Source organism: Papaver somniferum, unplaced genomic scaffold, assembly GCF_003573695.1.
Source record: "Papaver somniferum cultivar HN1 unplaced genomic scaffold, ASM357369v1 unplaced-scaffold_114, whole genome shotgun sequence".
In the NCBI taxonomy this organism is placed as follows: Eukaryota; Viridiplantae; Streptophyta; class Magnoliopsida; order Ranunculales; family Papaveraceae; genus Papaver; species Papaver somniferum.
The window spans coordinates 2,642,079-2,661,943 of NW_020620381.1; the positions used below are offsets into that span (position 1 = coordinate 2,642,079).

General features: G+C 36.9%; 4 protein-coding genes and 1 long non-coding RNA gene across 8 annotated transcripts in view; 3 read left to right on the forward strand and 2 right to left on the reverse strand.

The window, feature by feature from the left end:
- LOC113328786 overlaps positions 1 to 6,408 on the reverse strand; it is a 7,376-nt gene extending 968 nt beyond the window's left edge. Inside the window, exons 1-4 of one of the 2 annotated variants that reach the window (XR_003349554.1) lie at positions 6,307 to 6,408; positions 5,872 to 6,206; positions 5,553 to 5,629; positions 1,657 to 1,754 (exon numbers count right to left, since the gene is read on the reverse strand). This is a non-coding gene — a long non-coding RNA (uncharacterized LOC113328786). Of the gene's footprint in view, positions 1 to 1,656; positions 1,755 to 5,552; positions 5,630 to 5,871; positions 6,246 to 6,306 lie in introns of those variants that run through there. The other variant, XR_003349553.1, reaches the window with a different exon arrangement.
- Positions 2,075 to 5,317, forward strand: LOC113328785 (LRR receptor-like serine/threonine-protein kinase GSO2). 2 transcript variants are annotated; one of them, XM_026575797.1, is made up of 2 exons: positions 2,942 to 3,172; positions 3,279 to 5,317. In XM_026575797.1, exons 1-2 carry the CDS (start codon positions 3,088 to 3,090, stop codon positions 5,207 to 5,209), a joined length of 2,016 nt encoding a protein of 671 aa, XP_026431582.1. In that variant the 5' UTR covers positions 2,942 to 3,087; the 3' UTR covers positions 5,210 to 5,317. The 2 variants fall into 2 exon arrangements, with proteins under 2 accessions (XP_026431581.1, XP_026431582.1); XM_026575796.1 differs by having other exon boundaries at positions 2,075 to 5,316.
- A 1,205-nt stretch (positions 6,409 to 7,613) lies between the features above and the next one.
- Positions 7,614 to 9,425, forward strand: LOC113328806 (probable S-adenosylmethionine-dependent methyltransferase At5g38780). Its single transcript, XM_026575811.1, has 3 exons — positions 7,614 to 8,030; positions 8,128 to 8,754; positions 8,907 to 9,425. The coding sequence occupies exons 1-3, from the start codon at positions 7,947 to 7,949 to the stop codon at positions 9,276 to 9,278; spliced, it is 1,083 nt and encodes a 360-aa protein (XP_026431596.1). The 5' UTR covers positions 7,614 to 7,946; the 3' UTR covers positions 9,279 to 9,425.
- A 1,685-nt stretch (positions 9,426 to 11,110) lies between these two features.
- Positions 11,111 to 12,147, forward strand: LOC113328962 (leaf-specific thionin-like). 2 transcript variants are annotated; one of them, XM_026575962.1, is made up of 3 exons: positions 11,111 to 11,579; positions 11,665 to 11,734; positions 11,879 to 12,147. In XM_026575962.1, exons 1-3 carry the CDS (start codon positions 11,339 to 11,341, stop codon positions 11,886 to 11,888), a joined length of 321 nt encoding a protein of 106 aa, XP_026431747.1. In that variant the 5' UTR covers positions 11,111 to 11,338; the 3' UTR covers positions 11,889 to 12,147. The 2 variants fall into 2 exon arrangements, with proteins under 2 accessions (XP_026431747.1, XP_026431748.1); XM_026575963.1 differs by having other exon boundaries at positions 11,125 to 11,561.
- Positions 12,148 to 16,401: 4,254 nt separating this feature from the next.
- On the reverse strand, positions 16,402 to 18,354 carry LOC113328839 (trichohyalin-like). Its single transcript, XM_026575839.1, has 2 exons — positions 18,288 to 18,354; positions 16,402 to 17,135 (listed from the first exon to the last, which is right to left on the reverse strand). The coding sequence occupies exons 1-2, from the start codon at positions 18,352 to 18,354 to the stop codon at positions 16,402 to 16,404; spliced, it is 801 nt and encodes a 266-aa protein (XP_026431624.1).
- Positions 18,355 to 19,865: the final 1,511 nt, after the last annotated feature.

The window sequence follows — 19,865 nt, forward strand, 5'->3', positions numbered from 1 at the left end:
TTTTTCTTTTTTCATTTTATGGAAAGAATAATATTGGGAAAACTAACTTTGATATTCTTTCATTGTTGTCTCTTGCGATCTCTATCTTGTTCTTAGAATTTTGTTTAATGTTATGTATTGTTATCATAATTTTTTATTAACGATGGTCTGTTTTCAACTATTATATATGATTACTGATCAATTTTTTTTTGCCGGAGAGGAAGCAATTTTTAATCTACATGTAAGTATTCGTAACTCTACCCAATTTTGTTTTAAATTTTAATCATTGATCTAAATTTGATCGTTCTCTTTTTTCATTGAATTGGTAACTTGGTAACTTATCATTATTATCGTTATTTTATGGTCGATTTAATTTTGTGATCTAATCTTGATGAAAAGTACATATTTTGATGCAATTTTATTTTAATTTATTTGTATATTTTAATAATAGAAATAAAAATTTTCTATCCGATTTTTATATTTTTTTTTGGTAACATCAATCTATTAATTAATTTAAGAAATCTGAAAAATATTTTCCTTTCCAAAATCTAAAAATATTATCGAAAAAATAAAAAACGCTGGGTCAGAACAACCAGGAGCTCCGATTAACCACGCCGCTCGGAAAAACTCTGTTTTTTAATAAAGAATGGAGCTCATTCCCTCCCCATTTTCCTTGTGAGCAAGAGGGCCACAGTTTTATTGTGATGTGGGCCCTACATGTTTAGGGGCAGATTCGGTAGGATGACTCTCCCAAGGGGGTGGGCCCATAAAAAGGTAACGGAATATAATGTCCCTCTGCAGTGTGATGTGCCCTTAGCAACATAGTATACTACCGTAAATTGAAGGAACTCAAAGGAAAAAAGAAGTTTTCAGAAGAAATACTATCTCACCTTAAATAGAGCGGACAGACAAAAAAAAGACAGGGAGTAATCGTCAAGGTAATTCTTCTTAAGTTAAAAAGTCCATAACAAGATCAGATATAACAAATAGAAATCTCCCGGGAATCAAAATCAAGCAGAAGGCACATTCATTTACTTTTGAGAATTCTGATCTGAGAAATGGATTTTTCTATATATGGGATGTCTTTTGCATCTTAAACGTGGTTTCTTTTTATAGCTATCTGAGCTAAAATAAAAGTGTTATCACCGATCTAACTTCAACAATATGAAATTGATGTCGCAAATCAAAGCTGCACTTGAGTTCGAAAGATGCATCATGTAGACGTCAAAACAGGATAAATTGATGTCAAATCGCTGCTAGTACTATGCGTCTGGTTCATATAGTGCATACTCATTGGGTCTACAGTGTCTACTAATTGTCTTACTTTCAACATTGAGCTGGAATGGTCCAGATTTCCTATAAACAAAAGTTGTGAGGATGACTGAGCAGTCTTTGATATTATTGCAGTGAAAAATAGAAACTGATAGTGCTGATTTGTATTATGATTTATCACAAAACTACAGTCGACTCAAAACAAGACAAATCCATGTGTCAAACCCATCTCTGTTCACAAACCTCGGCACTAAAGGCAAAATAACTCCATAATAGAAGCACCAAATCATAAGAATCCTATGCAGTCTCGAACATTTTGTGCAGTTAAAATTCAGTCATATACTACTCAAATCAATGAAAATCCCAATAGTCAATGCTAATTGAATATATTATATAAGGTCATACCTAGCAGAACAAGCAATGCACCTGCATAATATTGTAATCCAGCAAATCAGGCGACGTGCAATTTGTGACTGCTAACCAAATAAGATTTCACAGTAGATCTGAAAAGAAATATAAACAAAACAAGATTATGGTTATGTCATCAGAATAGCCATCCCAAACTAAATAATGGAATACCAAAACATAATCCACATTCAGATTCATCGCATAAAGTTGGGCAGATGCATAATAATGAATTGTTTATGACAGTCAAAATATCATGAATATTGGAAAGTCAATAATTAGAATTCATCGCAACATATGAAAATTTGTTCAATTATTATACAGTACCATTGCCACCGCAAAAATGGTCAGCTGGTGACTTTTTGATATCTATATAAAGCGGGTTGCAACAACAACAAAGAACAAGAGACATTTTTATTATCAACCACTAGCTATGAATGACTCCAGCAGAAATGTTCAGTTATGTATTCCTCTTATCTTTTTCTTATTGTTCATCACTCAATTTCCAAAAGTCTGTTATGCCTGCCACGATATTGAAAGAATTGCTCTATTACATTTCAAATCCTCTCTAACCGACTTTTCTGATCGTTTGTCGTCTTGGAAAGTAGACCGCCATCAAAATTGTTGTGCTTGGCATGGAATTCAATGTTCCGGTGAATCATTCCAAGTCATCTCAATCGATCTCCGAAATACGGACAGTGAAATCCACCTTAAATTTTCTGATTATTCGCAGCCTGCACCAAATACTACACTTACTGGTACAGTTTCTCCTTCATTGTTCAATCTTACTCACCTTGAGTATCTTGATCTTAGCTTCAATGAGCTGGACTACTCAAAAGTCCAATATCAGCTTTCAAAACTCAAAAATCTTACTCACCTTGACGTCGCCAGTTCAAATTTTTCCGGCTCGATATCTACACAATTTGCCAATTTATCATCTCTACGATACCTCGATATCTCTGGTTATGTTCAAACATCTGATCCCAGAAATTTCGGGTATACGGCGTCTGAATTTCCCTTAATCTCGTCATCCATAAACTGGGTTAAAGAGTTAGTCCATCTGAGGGTACTCAGACTGAGTGGTGTTGATTTATCTAAGGCAACTGTCCAAAAGAATTGGGCTAAACCAATATCATTTCTTGCTGATCTCAGAGAACTTCATTTATCTGCTTGTGGTATTTCTAGCCCAATCTTTCCGGTCCACGAGTTTCTTAATCTTTCACGTCTATCAACTCTGAAAATGAATAACAATAATGACTTCCATTCTTCAATACCAATTCAGATTGCTAATCTTACTTCTCTTTCAGTTCTTGAACTAGCTGGGTGTTTTAGTTTGGAAGGATCCATTCCTTACCTTCCTCAGCTTCAAAGACTGGATGTAAGAGCAAGTGTAAATCTATTAGTCAATCTTACGTCCATGTTTGAACGTCAATGGCCAAAACTCCAAGTACTGTGGATGACATCAACTTATGTAAATGGTTCGGTTCCAAGTTCTATTTTGAATGCTCCGTTATTGGTTAGTCTTCTTGCACCAGGTTGTTCCATTAAGGGTTCGTTACCTACTTCTATTGTGAATCTTTCAAAATTGGAGTATCTTGACCTCTATGACAACGACTTAACAGGTTATCTTCCTTCTCTGGGCTCTAATATGAAGAACTTGCGATATCTATCCTTGTCTAACAACAAGTTGCAAGGACCCATACCCGAGTCAATTTGCGATATTAGTTCTCTTCAGCAACTTTATCTCTCTTCCAATGGACTAAGCAGTACGATACCAAGTTGCATCACCAAGCTACGCAATCTCAAATATTTAGATGTTAGTTCCAACTCTCTTGAAGGAATATTCTCATTGAACTCTTTGATCAATGAATTGAGCTTAACAGAACTAAATTTTAACTTTAACAACATAATCATAGAAATAGATGAACACTTCTATCCGACAAATTTTCAGTTGAAGAACTTACAGCTCCAATCATGCAATATGAAAGGACATATACCGGCTCTCTTCTGCAGATTCACAAATCTCAATAGATTGGATTTGTCAAATAACAATCTCATGGGATCCATCCCATCTTGCCTCTTCAAGCACCAAACTCTGGATTATCTAGATCTCTCTCAAAACAACCTCCAAGGAACACTACCAAAAGTTTTTCATTTTAATGAAGATAAGTTCATCCACTTAAATTTGGCCCAGAACAAGCTCCAGGGTACACTTCCTCTGCCATCTAAAAAGAACATACATTTTGACCTGTCACAGAATCATTTCAGTGGCAGTATATCATTCGAAGTGGGAGAACGGCTTTCAAAGTCTCGTTATGCTTCATTATCAAGCAATCAGCTATCAGGTACAATACCCCTCTCCTTCTGTACAAACAATGGCTTTGAAATGAGTTCATGGACCATTCAATCTCTAAATCTCTCCAACAACACCTTAAATGGACGAATACCCTCTAGTTTAGGAAACTGCAGTTCTCTCTTTTCTCTACATCTTGGTATGAATAATCTAATCGGAAATGCTCCAAATGAGCTTGAACAAGCACCTATTCAATATCTTATGTTGAACGATAACTTCCTCGAAGGTATCTTTCCAAAATTCATTCAACGATTTGAGATGTTGACTGTTCTTACTTTGGGAAACAATAACTATGAAGGCAGTATACCTACATTTGTCGGTTCATTTAAATATCTAAGGATCCTGTCTTTAAGGTCAAACAAATTCAATGAATCTATCCCCAAAGAGATCAGCCATTTGGGTCGACTCCAAATTTTAGACCTGTCGATGAACAATCTCTCTGGTTCAGTTCCAAGAAGGTTAGGAAACTTGACGATGCTAACAAGTAGGCCTAATTACTCCACTGCTGATTTCGGAGGAGGTTGGCTTATCTCAGACATCCAATTGCGCATAAGGATCAATGGGGTGTTACAACACCTCAAACGCTTAAAAGATTACAGTTCCGGAATGGACCTATCAAGCAACATTCTAGAAGGAAATATCCCAGAAGAGATAGGTCTACTACAAGGGCTTTCAATGCTTAATTTATCAAATAATCATTTGGATGGTAAAATACCAAGAAGTGTGGGAAACATGACTGGCTTAGGTTCCTTGGATATCAGTTTCAACGAATTGTCTGGAGAAATCCCAATGGAATTCACATCACTAAATTCTCTTGGGTATGTAAATGTATCATATAATAACTTGAGTGGCAGAGTCCCTGAAGATGCTCACTTCCAAGGTCTGGGTGTGAATGGATTAGCTTTCCTTGGTAATGAATTTCTGTGTGGTATTCCTACCAAGAAGCATTGTAAGGGTGATCCTATTGGTCCTACCAGTAACAACACTGATGAAAATACGAACGTGAATGTCGAAGAAGATGAAAATGGTGCCAGAGATAAGGTTTTGTTACTTGGTTTTGTTTTTTTGGGTGTGGGTGTAGGGTTTTGGGGTCTATTCTTGGTTTTAATCTGTAGAAAGGAGAAATGGTGGTTTAGGTACTGGAGAGCTATTGATACTGTTGCATCAAAATTAACTAGTTGTATACCGAGAAATCAGTAATAGGTCGTAACTAGTAATAGTGACATAGGCTAGCATTGTTTGTGACAGTTTTGATTTGAGATCTCTTCTGAGAAATGAGATTTCTGTATATATGGAATGTCTTTTGCATCAAAGTGTGGTTTTTCTTTCATTATAGCTCTCTAAGCTAAAATAAATGTGTTATTATTACCAATCAAACTTCAACAATGTGAAATATATTTCAGTGATCAAAGTTACACTTAAATTCAAAAGATGTATACATTAAAACAAGATAAACTGATGTCAAATTTGCTACCAGTACTATGCTGACATCAATCATTACCAATGAATAAAAAACATAAAATAATTCAATATCAGACAATACCTGAATATTATGGTTTATGCGCTACAAAAGATAGAAGCCTGAGCAGTGACTGATGATACTCCATTTTGATGTTGCACCTACATAAAGCAAAGTAGTATTATTTGATCACACGCATTCCCTGTTTTCCTGAACCCGCAAACACGCCACTGATCTCAACATACATATAATCACTGTAAACTTCAGTATTGATAATATTGTATTCAGTACAAATAATGGCAAATCAACGTAAACAGCACATAAAATTTAACGGGAACCATTCTAGAGAGTTAATTGGCAACATATAAACAAAGATATTAATTATATTCAGATATCGACATACTCAGAGTCAGAGACAGTAAGAGGAATCAACTTCCTTGGTTGGCTAGAAGACCAAGATTCACCATCATATACCACTACCTTGAAGAAGGGATGACACTATTAAGGCATTTGAGTCTCTGAGACAAATTCACAAACAGCTTCGGTGCACAACCAAAACTGAACCAATCCCACGTCAATGAATCCAATTTTCCCGAGGATATGAATGATATTGCAATATCTTTTGGGGTCTCTATACTCCACCCTATATGTACTGTCATATTTACCTAAACCCCCATCCCCCATAGACCCCCAAGGAACAAGGAGATTCAAATGTTGAGGGTGTTGTAGTCTGGGTACCTGAAGGGAAAATAGAAAAGACAAGATTACAACAATCAATCAGCAACTAGTCTTTTATATTGTAAACAAAATGAATCACTATGAAAGATGCAAATAATACCCGACGGAGAACTTTGAGATAATGTAGAAATCTGCCAAGATACCGAAACCTCAATTATAAGTGGCAGCATTCTAGGGTGGATCATGTGTGTGGAACCTTTTTTGTTTTTTCTTTGGGAGGTTCCCACTTGGTCTTTTGTGGGCTTCTTGTTTGTTTTTCGTATTCTTTTTTCTCTTTCTTTTTTCTCTCTTTCTTTGGGAGGTTCCCACTTGGTCTTTTGTGGCCAAAACTCCAAGTACTAGAACTCTTTACCGAAATCCTATCATAATCGGTAGTCAATATAGTTCATATAATTACCGAATATAGAGTAGCCCCAAAATGAGATTTTGCCAAAATCCTCTATTTTTTTATTTTGGTTGAGCCTATAATCGGTAGTAAATGGAGTTATCCTGACTTCCGATTATACAGTGGACCTCTTTACCGAAATCCTATCATAATCGGTAGTCAAGATAGTTCATATAATTACCGAATATAGAGTAGCCCCAAATTTTGTTTTTGCCGAAATCTCAATTTTTTCGAATTTGGTAACTCGAATAATCGGTAGGTTAATAAGTTAACCTTATGTCTGATTATCAAGTTGCCCTAAATTTTGTTTTTGCCGAAATTACCAATTTTTCGAATTTGGAAACAACAATAATCGGAAGTTAAATAAGGAACCTTAACCTCCGACTATTAAGGAGCCCCAAATTTTGTTTTTACCAAAATCTCAATTTTTTCGAATTTGGAAACTAGAATAATCGGTAGTTTATGAAGTCATTTATGAACTTCACCTATCTACCTATTCCTAACGGCCACAAGATTGATAATACTGGTAACCGGTAGATAATACCACTTACAAAGCTACCGATTGTGTAATAGTATTTAAGTAATCTCCATAAATTTGGACATCCCTTAACCTTGTATATGGGTTAGGAATAAAAAAATCGTCCCTAATTGTTTTGGGGTCGCCCCTACAAATGCCAGGCTAATTAAACACAATGTTTAAAGGAATGCAAGTCACTCTCAATGTGGAATCTTGTAAAGTTTTTCTCCCATTCATCCAATTTCTCTGATTGTTTGGTCACAGACGTCTCTCTTTTCCTATTTTGGTCATAGACGTCTCTCTTCTAATAAGCCTGCTCATGGAAAGAACCCATAAATGAACAAAATTGTTGAACTTGCAATTCTGATTAAAAATAAAAAGAACAAGGAAAAAGAATAATTGCAAATGTGATTTTTCAACATGTTAGCTAGGCAAAATTGTAACGAATTTCAGCACTTGGAGTTGGAGTCGAGGACTCGAGGTTGTCAAAATTGACAACCCCTCTATGGGTGAATAATTGATACGCTAAAAATCCGTATCTAGTTTCTAATTCCCGTACAGTACAAGTTCCAACACCCACTGATAACAACATTAAAAGATAGATTCCTTGCAACATTTCCAACTCAAACAGCAGGTTCCCAACCCTTTCCTTCCAGAATTCCACTAAATTAGTAATCATTATTTCCACTAACTAGGAAGATACTCGGCAATTTTGGTACTTTTCTCCACGGTTTCATAGACTTTTCGTTATAAAAAAATCATCAACAGTTCAAAACCTTTAACTGTCTGGTGTACATCTTCTAGAGTAGCAAAGAAACGGAGTGAGCAAGAAACAAAAATGGATGCAAAATCAGAAACGAAGTCATTCCCAATGAAAGGTGGAAATGATCAATCCAGTTATGTCAACAATTCCTCACTTCAGGTAAATATACCCTTTCTCTCCTCTATATATATTTATGTTTACGGTAATCAACGTTGAATGACATGACAGTTGATACACATTATAATTCAATTTGCAGAGGAAAAGTGTTGATCTGTCGAAGGAAATCATAGAGGAAGCAATTTCAAAGAATCTAAGCATTGAAAACCCAAAAACATTTCGGATCGCGGACTTGGGTTGTTCTGTTGGATCTAATACTCTGGTCGCCGTTCGGAACATTGTCGAAGCAGCAGATCATAAATATAAATCTCAACCAGAGTTTCAAGTCTTTTTCAACGATCATGCATCTAATGATTTTAATACCCTTTTCCTATCACTTCCGTCAGAAAGGCGGTACTTCGCGGCCGGTGTACCGGGTTCCTTTTACACCCGTTTATTTCCTCAGGGTAGTCTTCACATTGTTTACTCGTCCACTGCACTTCATTGGTTGTCGCAGGTTCCAAAAGAGATTGTTGACATAAATTCCTCAGCATGGAATAAAGGCAGGATACATTATACTGATGCACCAAATGAAGTCTTGCAAGCTTATTCAGCTCAGTATGTTATGGACATGGAGGCTTTTCTTCTAGCCCGTGCAAACGAGGTTGTCTGTGGTGGATTGATGTTTCTCGTCATTCCAGGTGTTATCGATGGAACACGAGATTCCCAAACTGGTGGTGGATTTTTCGATGTTTTGGGATCTTGTCTCGTGGAAATGGCGAAAATGGTAAGCCTTTATTCACCTTACACTACAATAGTTGTATTCCCAACTCTGTTAACGGGGTCATATGACCAAATTGGTAATGCAAAGGCTGGCCGGATTTACAATTTGTGGATCGACTTTGTAGATAACGAATTTAATTTGTTGCATATACGCAGGGAATGGTGGATGAAGCTAAAGTCGATTCGTTCAACTTACCAGTGTACCATACATCCCCTAAAGAAGTGACCGAATTGGTGGAGAAAAATGGGTATTTCAATACAGAGAGATTGGAGAAAATGTATTCACCAGGTATAAGCATAGATCATGTACAAATATTCAGTGACCATCTAAGAGCTGGATTGGAAGTAATCATCAAACAGCACTTTGGTTTCAGTAACAGTGATCTCGACATATTGTTTGAAATGTACACGAAAAGACTTGTTGACTCTTTCCCAACCTTGGCAAAAGCAGCAGAGAAATCCCTTCATATGTTTTTTGTTCTCAAACGCAACAACATCACTATTAGTGCAAAACGTTATTTTATATAATAGAAAAGGTATATTATGCGTTAAAAAAGAGAGTTAAATCAGATTGTTTGTTCCATGAATTTAGCAGCTAGAACTGTCATAATTCAGTTTTGTTTTTTAATTTATTTTTGATCCAGAGAATCATAAAACTAGTCATTTAAAACCGTTGATTATGTTTATCCTTCTTGAACTTATTTGTTTCTACTTGTTTGAAGCTATTTTTATACTGTGATGTGGTGAAATTTTTAGTTTCTTCACCGCTTAGAGGCTCGGATTTTTCACCAAACAAATGGAGGGCAACTGGGCAAGTACTCTGCGAAATTCATGGACTTAACGGATCATATGGGAAAAGAAGAACGATGAGACCTGATTCACCTGAACTTTGTTAACAATACTTAAACTGTCTAACGCTAGTCAACTAAGGGTCTGGGGGTTTGACAAAATGAAAAGGTCAGCTAACAGTTTACTAACAGTCCTAAGTTAGTCTACGACCCTAATGCATCAACGGTATGTTCTACAACGCAGACCCTAATTTTGATCCTTTTACAAAATATCTATAATTCATTTGACATAACATTTTGATTCATAGTTACTTAGCTAGTGTTGGTTTACTTAGCCGTGGATGAATTCAGTAAGAACACATTGCTTTTCATGTTCTTTATATTGAAAATCAGTTAGTCCCTTTGCTCACTCATGGCTGTCATGTTGAGGAAAGAAATGCTCTCTTGAGCTTTAAAACTTTTCTCAAAGACCCTTAGAATCGATTGACTTAATGGAAAGTAGACAAGCTCCATCAAACTGGTCTCAAACTGATTCCACAATCCAAGCTACTCAATCTTTCTCCTTTTTCATACCAAAGGCTACTGACTCGAGAATGTAATTAATATTCCTTTTCGAATCGTTAGCTTGGAAGAACTCGATGTTTATCATGACTAATTTGTAAATTTCGACAAGCTTATAATTGGACCCAACAGGCAGAGGCGGAGCCACATGGCCCAATCTGAACTATTTAGGCCATTTACACCCCTTTAAACATGTGTTGATTGGTGACTTGCTCACTTATTTCTCAAAACCTGGTTTGCTCCTGCTCACATGTACGTGTACGTGTATTTTCAAAGTGAAGAGATTTATTTATTTATTTTTATCAGAAGAGAGAATTTTATTAAGAGAAACAGAATGTACAAAACTACCAGAGGTCGTCACAAGAGATTTATGTTTTGGATATCCAGTTTTTTGAGATTTTAGGTAAAATTTTCATATAAAGCACTCCATATGATTTTATGCATCAGTGTAAGAAAACGATCTACGATACGAATAAAATGTTCGCAAGAACAAATGTAACTCTAGTCACTTTCTTCACCTAATCATGTACATGTTGGGGTACGTTGCATCTGGTTTACATCTAAGATCTTTGTTGACCAACAGACACTCGAGTGCTTACGCGAACCAAGTGATTCAGTACATGTGTCGATCAAACAAAGCTTGTTGTTTTTGCATTTGCTTTATGATGTCTCAATTCATGAATTGATTGGTTTCTATGTTGATATCCGGAACTCAATTGAGATCCAGGCTAGACATTTAGCTCCCGAAATGACATCCATAGAAATGTCTTGGGTAAGAAAATTAAATGAAATGGACTGGTTGAGCTTTGAAATCCACAGACTGTTCAACCGGAGGATGGATGACAAAAGACTTCGTTATCTGTCTTATTGGTGTATAGTAAACAATGGCAGCTATGACTCTTCTTTAGTTGGACTAGACTTCGATCTTTCTTCTTCTCAATACACCCAAAAGAGGCTCTATATATTTATACATACATACATACATATCCATGGATATCTATAAGCAGGTGCAGAAATCTGATCCACCGATGCTAATATCCTGTCTTGCCACGCTTCTTTTTATCCATTCCCATAGATCATATGTTCGTTCTGCACGTGCTGTGGAAAACTAAGAAAGACGATGTGGTTTGATGAGCTTTACTACTATAAATATTGCCTCATAACTCGTCTTTCAATCATTAATTCAATCAGCCAACATTTTAGTTACTCTAGGAAGGAAATATATAATTCTAGGAGAAAATGGAAGGAAAAATTCCTGCTCTTAGCACTGTGATGATCGGTGTACTTCTAGTTGGATTCTTCCTAGCACAATCTCCTGTTGAAGCTGACACCAGTTGCTGCAAGGACGCCACCGCAAGAAACTGCTTTCTTCGCTGCCGTTTAGTGCCGACGGGTTGTGCAGTAAGATGCACTTGTATAATTATTTCTGGGACCGAGTGCCCTGAAGACTACCCTAACATGGGTAAATTTCTGAACACGGGTATTTTTAAATTAACAAATCATTATTTGCATTTTTAAGCGATTGATTCTATTCATTTAACCAAACTTGTTTTGGACACTAATAGAAGCTGGTAATGAAGCGACCACTCAAGAAGAATATGCGCCCGAAGAATATCCTCCCGATAACTCCTACGGGTAAAATGATAAAATTATTATAGAAGTACTGTATGTTTCTTTCCTTGCATTTCCTAGTAATTAAAATGATAAAATTATTATAGAAGTAATCTATGCCCAGCTATATTTAAAATGATAAAATTATTAAAAAGTTTTCTCAAACAGGACACCGTAAGTGAACCCATGAGAAGCTGGGAAAGAAGCGACGGAAGATGCAACAAGAAATCTGATACTGTCTAGCTAGGTTGTTGTGTGTTTCATGTTTTTGCATGCTAAATAACTGTCATGTGATGACCGACCAGTCAGTTTCTTCGTATTTAATTATATCATTTACTTCCGTATGTATGGAAGAGTATGGATTGTAATCAATAAGAACTATTGTACAACGTTTCCACGTATTGACATGGGCATAGATTCTCAGATCATTTCTAGTATTATAGAATCCCAATAGTTTTACAGAAGACCAAGAAGTTACCAGACTAATAAGGATACAGAAACAGTTCTTGCATATCCTATATCCTAAAGAAAAGAAGAAAACTTCCCCTTATACGGTTCGGCTCCCCCTATATCAGCCATCCACCTTGGTCAATTTGACAAGCTCATACTTGGACCTAATACACGTGTGCGTATCAAATTCAAAACATCAAAATCATTGAAAACTTCCGTAGAATTTCATACTCCCTCCGTTACTTTTCAATAGATCAGTTTCTTTTTTTGAGAAAATTAAGGAAATTAAGAGAACTAATTATTGAAAGTGGTCCTCTAGACACTTGTCAATAAAAGAAGTGAAGTGAAATGGTCCACATGACACTTGTCAGCCAAAGAAATAAGTGAAATGGTCCACATAACACTTGTCATCAAAAGAAGTTAAAAGAAAAGTGGACCCAGAAAATTAAAGTAACATTTGACTTTAATTCCCAATTAGGAAACTGGCCTATTTTTTTGAAATATTTATTTATAGAAACTGGCCTATTAAAAAGTAACGGAGGGAGTATAATGCAATGCCCACTGATAAGCTTTATATATTGCTATCAAAATCAACTACTCTGAATGAGTAGCATCCAAGGTAGCATCAAGAAAATAATGACAATCTTACAAATCCGAATTCGTTACCATCTTCTTATTCTAATTGTAGTTGTAAGAAATCTTACAACTACACTCCACCATAACTGATTGAATCTCTAGGTGATCATTTTGAATTTTTATTTTATTAACTAAAGATTAAGAATGTTTACAAGAATGATTCAAGTATTACAACAATTCTACTTGAAACCTAAGCTTACTTTCTCTCTCTTTCTATTTCTTTTCCAAGACTTGTCCTAGAATCTTCTCAGATACAATGACTCTCTCCTTTATATAGGATTTTACATAATGGATGACAGCTAAGAATCCCATTATTTTCGGGATCACTATGCGACATATTCGCTCATATACAATCGCTCATCTTCGCATAGCATACTTCTTCGCATGACTCTTCACAATTTATTCGTGACTTTGCTGACATCATCTGGTGCGTCATCTCAAATTTGTTGTGTGCAATGCCCTTCGCTTAGGTTGTATTGTTTACTTCACGTAATTATTAACGTGTGCGATATTTAACTCCTACATTTGCCTCTTCCCATGTTGCTTATTCTTCAGAGAGCGATATGAGAAATTCTCCTCTTGTAATTCGCACATGCTTATCTTTTTTCATTTTACTTTGCCGACAATTTTCGCTATCTTAAGCTCTCCTCATGTACGCGTGTCCTTTTTAACCGTACGTTTTTATCCGTACATTCTTCGCATTAATGAGAATAAATCTTGAAAAACGGGTCGCTCTTTCCTATATATTCTCTTCTACCTTTCTCCTTATATTTCTTTCATTTTTCTTCACCTTCTCTGCAATTTTATACTCTTCATTCCCATTCTTCAATGGCTCCTGCTGGTAAAAAGATGGAAATCAAATTTAACAGAGTGAAAACTGACTTCAATCAGAGGGGTTATGAACTCTCTTCCGCCTTCATGTAATTTCGCATCCAAACTTAATCTTGATCTAATCAAATCTGAGCAATAGAATAACCGAAAAATCATCATTTCTTTAGGTCAACTTCAATTTCTACCAATTCCCTTATATAATCCTGAGATTCCTCTTTTCTATAGAATTCTTACTGATGAAAGATTCGCACGAGGAATATTTCAGTTGAGTGGTGATACTATCAGGATACCATTAGAGTATGCTCGTCGCGCAGCTGGTCTTGGAAATTCTTATCCTGATGAAGTGCGAAAAGAGGATCATCGTGATAAAATTATAGATCCTGCTGAGTATACTCTTGATAATTTCTTTAAGAATTATTACATCGCTATTATGAAAAGTAACGTGACTAAGTGGGTTGTTCGCATAAGATTGTAAGATTGTAATAAAAAAAATGCGAATAAAAAAGATTGAATGAATTTTTGATATTATTTTCGTTTGCGGTTCATAATTAAGCTTGTAGAGACGAATAATTTTGTCTTTAAAATTCTCTTCTAAGGAAGAAAAGTAGTCCTTAATAAAGTCTTTAGGGACCAAAAAAATCTCTTTAATGAAGAAGAAAGTTGTCTTAAAAATTCATTTTCAAAGGCAAATTTAGTTGTCATTGATTATGATTTTTAGAGGCGCTCTTTTTAAAGGGAAGCATTTGTCTTTGAAAAGAAGTATTTTGAAGAAAAGTGAGTTGTCACTGATGGAATTTTTAAGGACAAAACATGTTGTTTTTGGAGACAAAAACATTTGTCTTTGAAAGTTCGTTTTAAAGGAAAAATGTATTGTCTTTGATAAAAAAATTTAGAGACAAAAATAAATCTTTCGGAGAGTAGGTCGTTTGACTCCGAATATTCTTTCTAAGGCAAGAAATTTGGACACTAATAAAATGTTTAGAGACGAATAAGCTAGTATTCAAAATATGGTATTCAAGGGCTATTGATTTTGTCTCCGATTAAATTCATTAGGGACAAAAAAATTTTGTTTCAGATAATTACTATTAAAGACAAATTAAATTGACACAAATTTTCGCTTTTGAGACAATTTTTTTGGTCTTAAATAGTTATCATTAAAGACAAATTAAATTGACACAAAAATTTCGTTTTTGAGACAAATTTATTGGTCTGAAATAGTTATCATTAAAGACAAATTAGTTTGTCCTGGAATTTACATTTTTGCGACAAAAATCTTGCTCGCAAAAAATTGCCTTTTGGTGTCGAATTTTTTCGGCATTAAAATAACTTTCAAAAACAATTTTATTTCGTTGGCAAAAGAGACTTTTATTGACTATAAATTTTTAGTTGTTAATTAATTGTTCTCGTGACAAATTTTTTTTCCTGACAAATTTTTTTGACACTAAACCCCCATTTTCTTGTAGTGATATCCTTTGTGGAATGGATGATTGATTTTATCTGCCTCGAGTTCTGCCCGATTTCAATGCGGTGAATAACAGCTGGTTGAGATCGCGGTTGTGCTCTTGGTATATCGCCTTCCCAAGATATCGGTTCAACTTTCCTTGCTCAATTAGATCTAGTAAATACTTTCGCACGTTTCTACAATTCGTAGTACTGTGGCCATGAAACCGGTGGTATATGCAGAATTCACCAGCTCTTGCTCCTCGCGGGGTTTCATGCCCTATGTTGAACGGTGCTGGAATTTCATGAGTTAGTATGACCTCCCCCCATATATTTTCTGTTAAGGCATTCAGTATGGGTAATTTTACATCATCAAAGGGCGGGTAACTCGGCTTTCGCTCAAATCTCGGATGGTGGTTGTACCCAGCTCTTCGGTCATTGTTGAACCGTCCTCCATGATTATCGTATATTCTCACCGGGTAGTTGTATGAATGATTTCTATATCCACACTCTCTTCGAAACCATTCTTCATCTTTTCCTGACAATGCTACTTCTTTCGTAGTCTTTCCTGCGACTTGCCTCTCCTGTCCAATTCTAGGGGTATTCTCGACATTATTCAATATTCTTGGTACAAGTGTCATGTTTCCTTCCTTCGCAATCATGATGGACGTCAAGATGGTTTTCATTTCTCTTTTCTTTTCTTCTAGTGTTATGAACTCTTCTTGGTATTCTCTTAACTCTTGCTTGTCTATCTCATGTCTGATTCGGAATATTTCCACATATAGGAGCTCGGTGGGATACAAGGCATTGACGAATGCGAGGATTAAATGTCGCTCGGATACTTCCCCGACTGACTCGCTGCGTATGGTTCTCCATCTCCCCGGTGGGATACAAGGCATTAACCAAGCTTCGCAGACTTTCTCCATGTGCCATTTTCAAGGTAAACGCGTTCTCGATCTCTGCCTTTGTGTGACTACTTGTTATATAATTCCCTAAGAATAATCTTTGCATCTGTGTGAATGAAGTCACAGATCCTTCGCTCAAATTGTCGAACCATAATGAAGCTTCTCTAGTCAGGCTTGCAGGAAAATATTTACAAAGCACCGTTTGATGTTGGGCCCACGACATGCATTCCCGGTTCCGTCAAAGATGCTGGAAAAGGTTGGTAAGACGCATTTTGCGGGAATAGGGGCTTGCAAAATGTCACGCGAGAAAGGGGATCGCTCTGCCTTCTCAATTGCTTCAGCCAGTTTCATTCCCCCTACTATTAATTCTCATGGCCGCTTTGATATCTTCAATCTATTGCAGTATTGCTTGATTAGCGTTAACATGTTCTATGTCTGTGCGACTGCTTCTAATTCCCTCTGCTCTATCGCGCTTATTTCTATGGATATTCTAGTTTCCCTTTCCAGACTAGTTTCTCTTCTGAATCTTTGGTTTTCGCGCTCCGAGCTGCTTCCTTTTTCGCTGTTGTACACTCGCATTCCTTGTCCCAAGTTCTCTCTTCTTTCTTGGTTTCTTCTTCTTGCTCTGCGTTCCTGAGACCTCATTTCCAGATCTCGTGCATTTTCTCTTTCGCGCTCTCTTTCACGCACCTCCCTTTCATACTCAGCATGGTCGTTCTGTACTTCTTTTTCCTCACTGCGATGTCTCCTCCATCTCCTTGGTGAACTTCTGCTCGTTTGAGTTTCTGTTTCTCCAGTATGAGTTCGCGTTTGTATGTTCTCATTCAGTCTGTGATTTACTTCCATCAACAAGGCATTTTGTCTTGCCAAATTTGTTCGCTCTTCTGCTGACTCTATGTCTCTTGCTCTGCTTCGTTCGAGTCCTTGCAGTAATTCTCTTTCAATTCGCCTGTCTCGTGCGAGACGCTCTCTCAGCTGTCGAATGGTTAGTTGATCCTCGTTGTTGGGATCCTCACCTTCTCCTCTTGTTACTCGTTCTTCATCTTCCACACTATCAAGATCAGTCGTGTATACACTGCCTTCTTTATTTATAACCCTCTCTGGGTCATTGTTTTGTTGTGTTGGATTTTGAGAGATGGTATCATTGTCCTGCTGTCCGGTTTCTACGATGGAACGCGGACTGCGATTTCGAGTTTTTCGCTCTACTCCTCGCCTTTCTCCTTCAGCTTAAGTTTCAGCCTCGCCTCTGGCTCTTCTCCGGTCTGCTACTCTGTTGCTTCTTTGAGTTACGACATTGTGTGATGCTCTTGATGCCGTTCGTACCATTTTGTTAATCAGAGATGTCGGTGGCCAAGATTTCTGATGGTCGGAGGAAATATGATGGGGAATTGATTGTGGTTTCAACTGTCTCAAGAGGGATAACTTGTCAAGACTTTCTTTGCAAAGTTCTGTGAAGCGAGTGATTCTTGATCAACACTTTTTGAATCAAGTGGTCGATTTTCACTAGTACTTTATAATGATGAAAGTATTCCAAAGGTAGGGTTTTATGAGAAAGTAATCATCTTTCTTTAAAGATGGTAGTTTCTATCTACTAGCTAGCAGGTGAGGATAATCCTCCCTGTTTCTAGCGCCAAAATGTAGTTGCCGAAAATCCCACAACTACACCCAAAGAAGTGATAAGAACGCTAAGTCTAAGTCATGAAAATAAACTCAAACATTAATGATATTATGCACCCCTTGACACTAGATATGATGTTTACACAAGCTTTGTATGAAGAAAAATGATGTTCTTATTGATATCACAAAGATTTATACATATAAGGAAGATGATGATGATAAGATAACTCTAGTGTTTTTCTCTTTTCTAGTGGTGATTTTCTACTCTTGTTCTTGATTGAATTCTTTTCAACCTGCCTCTCTCTTCATTATTTGAATCCTTATATAGCAGGTCATCATGGTAGAAGACAACTGAGTTCACGTGCAAATCTCTGTTAGCTGATTCATGTTCATTCGGTCTTATTCGCCAGGCTTTGGGAAGATGTTGCTATCTCCCGCGTTGCAGCTTCATGCTCTTCGTGTTGTGCTCGTCGTGTGGGTGTTCTCGTGTTTGTCCCCTTTGTCGCATTTGTATTCCTTCACATAATGTCTCTCCTCGCTTATGCTAATAATTGTCTTCGTGAGGGCGAGGCTGTGGGTTAGTCTTGTGCGGTATTTTTCCCCTACAGGTTCGATCCCCTACTCTATTTGCTCAAACCAAACATCGCCAAAATTTGTATATCTTGATCTGTCGAAGAACAATCTATTCGGGGTTATACCTTCTAGTGTCGGGTACTGCACTTCTCTTCGTTCTTTGAACCTTGACACTAATAATCTTAGTGGCATTGTTCCACGTGAGCTTGGACAAGAAACTTCTCTCCAAAATCTTTTATTGAGTGGAAATGCTCTTGATGGTACGTTTCCTAAATTCATACAAAGGGTTTAAGAATTTGCAAGCTCTCATCTTAGGAAATAACAATTTTGAAGGCACCATACCCGCTTTCATTGGTTCACTATCCGATCTTAAAATCCTTTCATTAAGGAAAACCAAGTTTAGTGGATCGATCCCATTTGAGATCATCAACTTGCATGATCTCCAGATCTTAGACTTGAGCGTAAACGAAGCTTCTGGTTCAATTCCTCGAAAGCTAGACGAGCTGAATAAGCTAATTAGTAGACCAAATGTAACATTTGAGGTTCGTTCCTATGGATTTCAGGATCCTGGTCCTCTTGAACTTGAAATGGTTATCAAAGGGGTAATCACGCAGTTTATGCGATTGTACAACTACAATTAAGGCATCGATTTGTCGTCCAACAAACTTGTCGGGGAGATTCCTAGAGAGTTCAGCCTATTACAAGAACTTACAACACTTAACCTATCACATAACCATCTCTATGGTGAAATACCAGCGAGCATCGGGAACATGACTGGTTTAAACTCATTGGACTTAAGTTTCAACAAATTGTCATATTAGACGTGTATATAAGTCGTGTATAGTTCCAGCAATTGTGATGGCACGAGATGCACCTGCTATCCAAGTCTTTAGGTGTATAGTCCAAGTTTGTTGTATCAAGTAGTCCAAGTTTGTTGTAACCCGAGTCGTATGTATTCTCAGTTATTTTATCAAGTCTTGTAACAACCCTGTAAACTAGTTCTATCAGTTAGATTAGGTTTTGAATCCTTCTTCTGTAACTTATATAATTACTAAATGAAAGAAATCGTCTATACAATTTTGTGAGACTTTAAACACAGTTCTTTAGATTCTTTGATGGTATCATCTTGATCCATCATAGGACCTAATTCACCTTCCGCAAAGTATTTATCTTTCTCCTCACAATGGTTGAATCAACTTCTCAAACACCACCTGAAAGCCCTCATCATCAACCCACACCTGAAACTACATCCATTCCAACCTCAGGAAACCCTAGAAATTTCCGATCCATATGTTATACATCCCAGTGATAACCCGTCCACTTTATTGTTCTCTCCATTGTTACAGGGCGACAATTATGGATCTTGGGTACGAGGAATCACCAAGGCTCTCAAAACCAAAGGAAAACTTGGGTTCGTGGATGGTACTCTCCCTCCTCCTACTGATGAACTCGCCTACCAGTGCTGGAAGAGGTGTGACGATCTGGTGGGAAGTTGGCTTTTGAACTCATGCCAACCTGATATCCGGGCAAGATGCTTATACGCTCCTTCATCTCATGCAATATGGAAGGATTTACAGGTGAGATTTTGTATCTCTAATGCACCTATCTTGTTTCGATTGAAATCTGCAATTGCTTCCATACGACAAAAATCGATGTCAGTGTCTTTGTATTACACAAAAGCAAGACACTGTGGGATCAATATG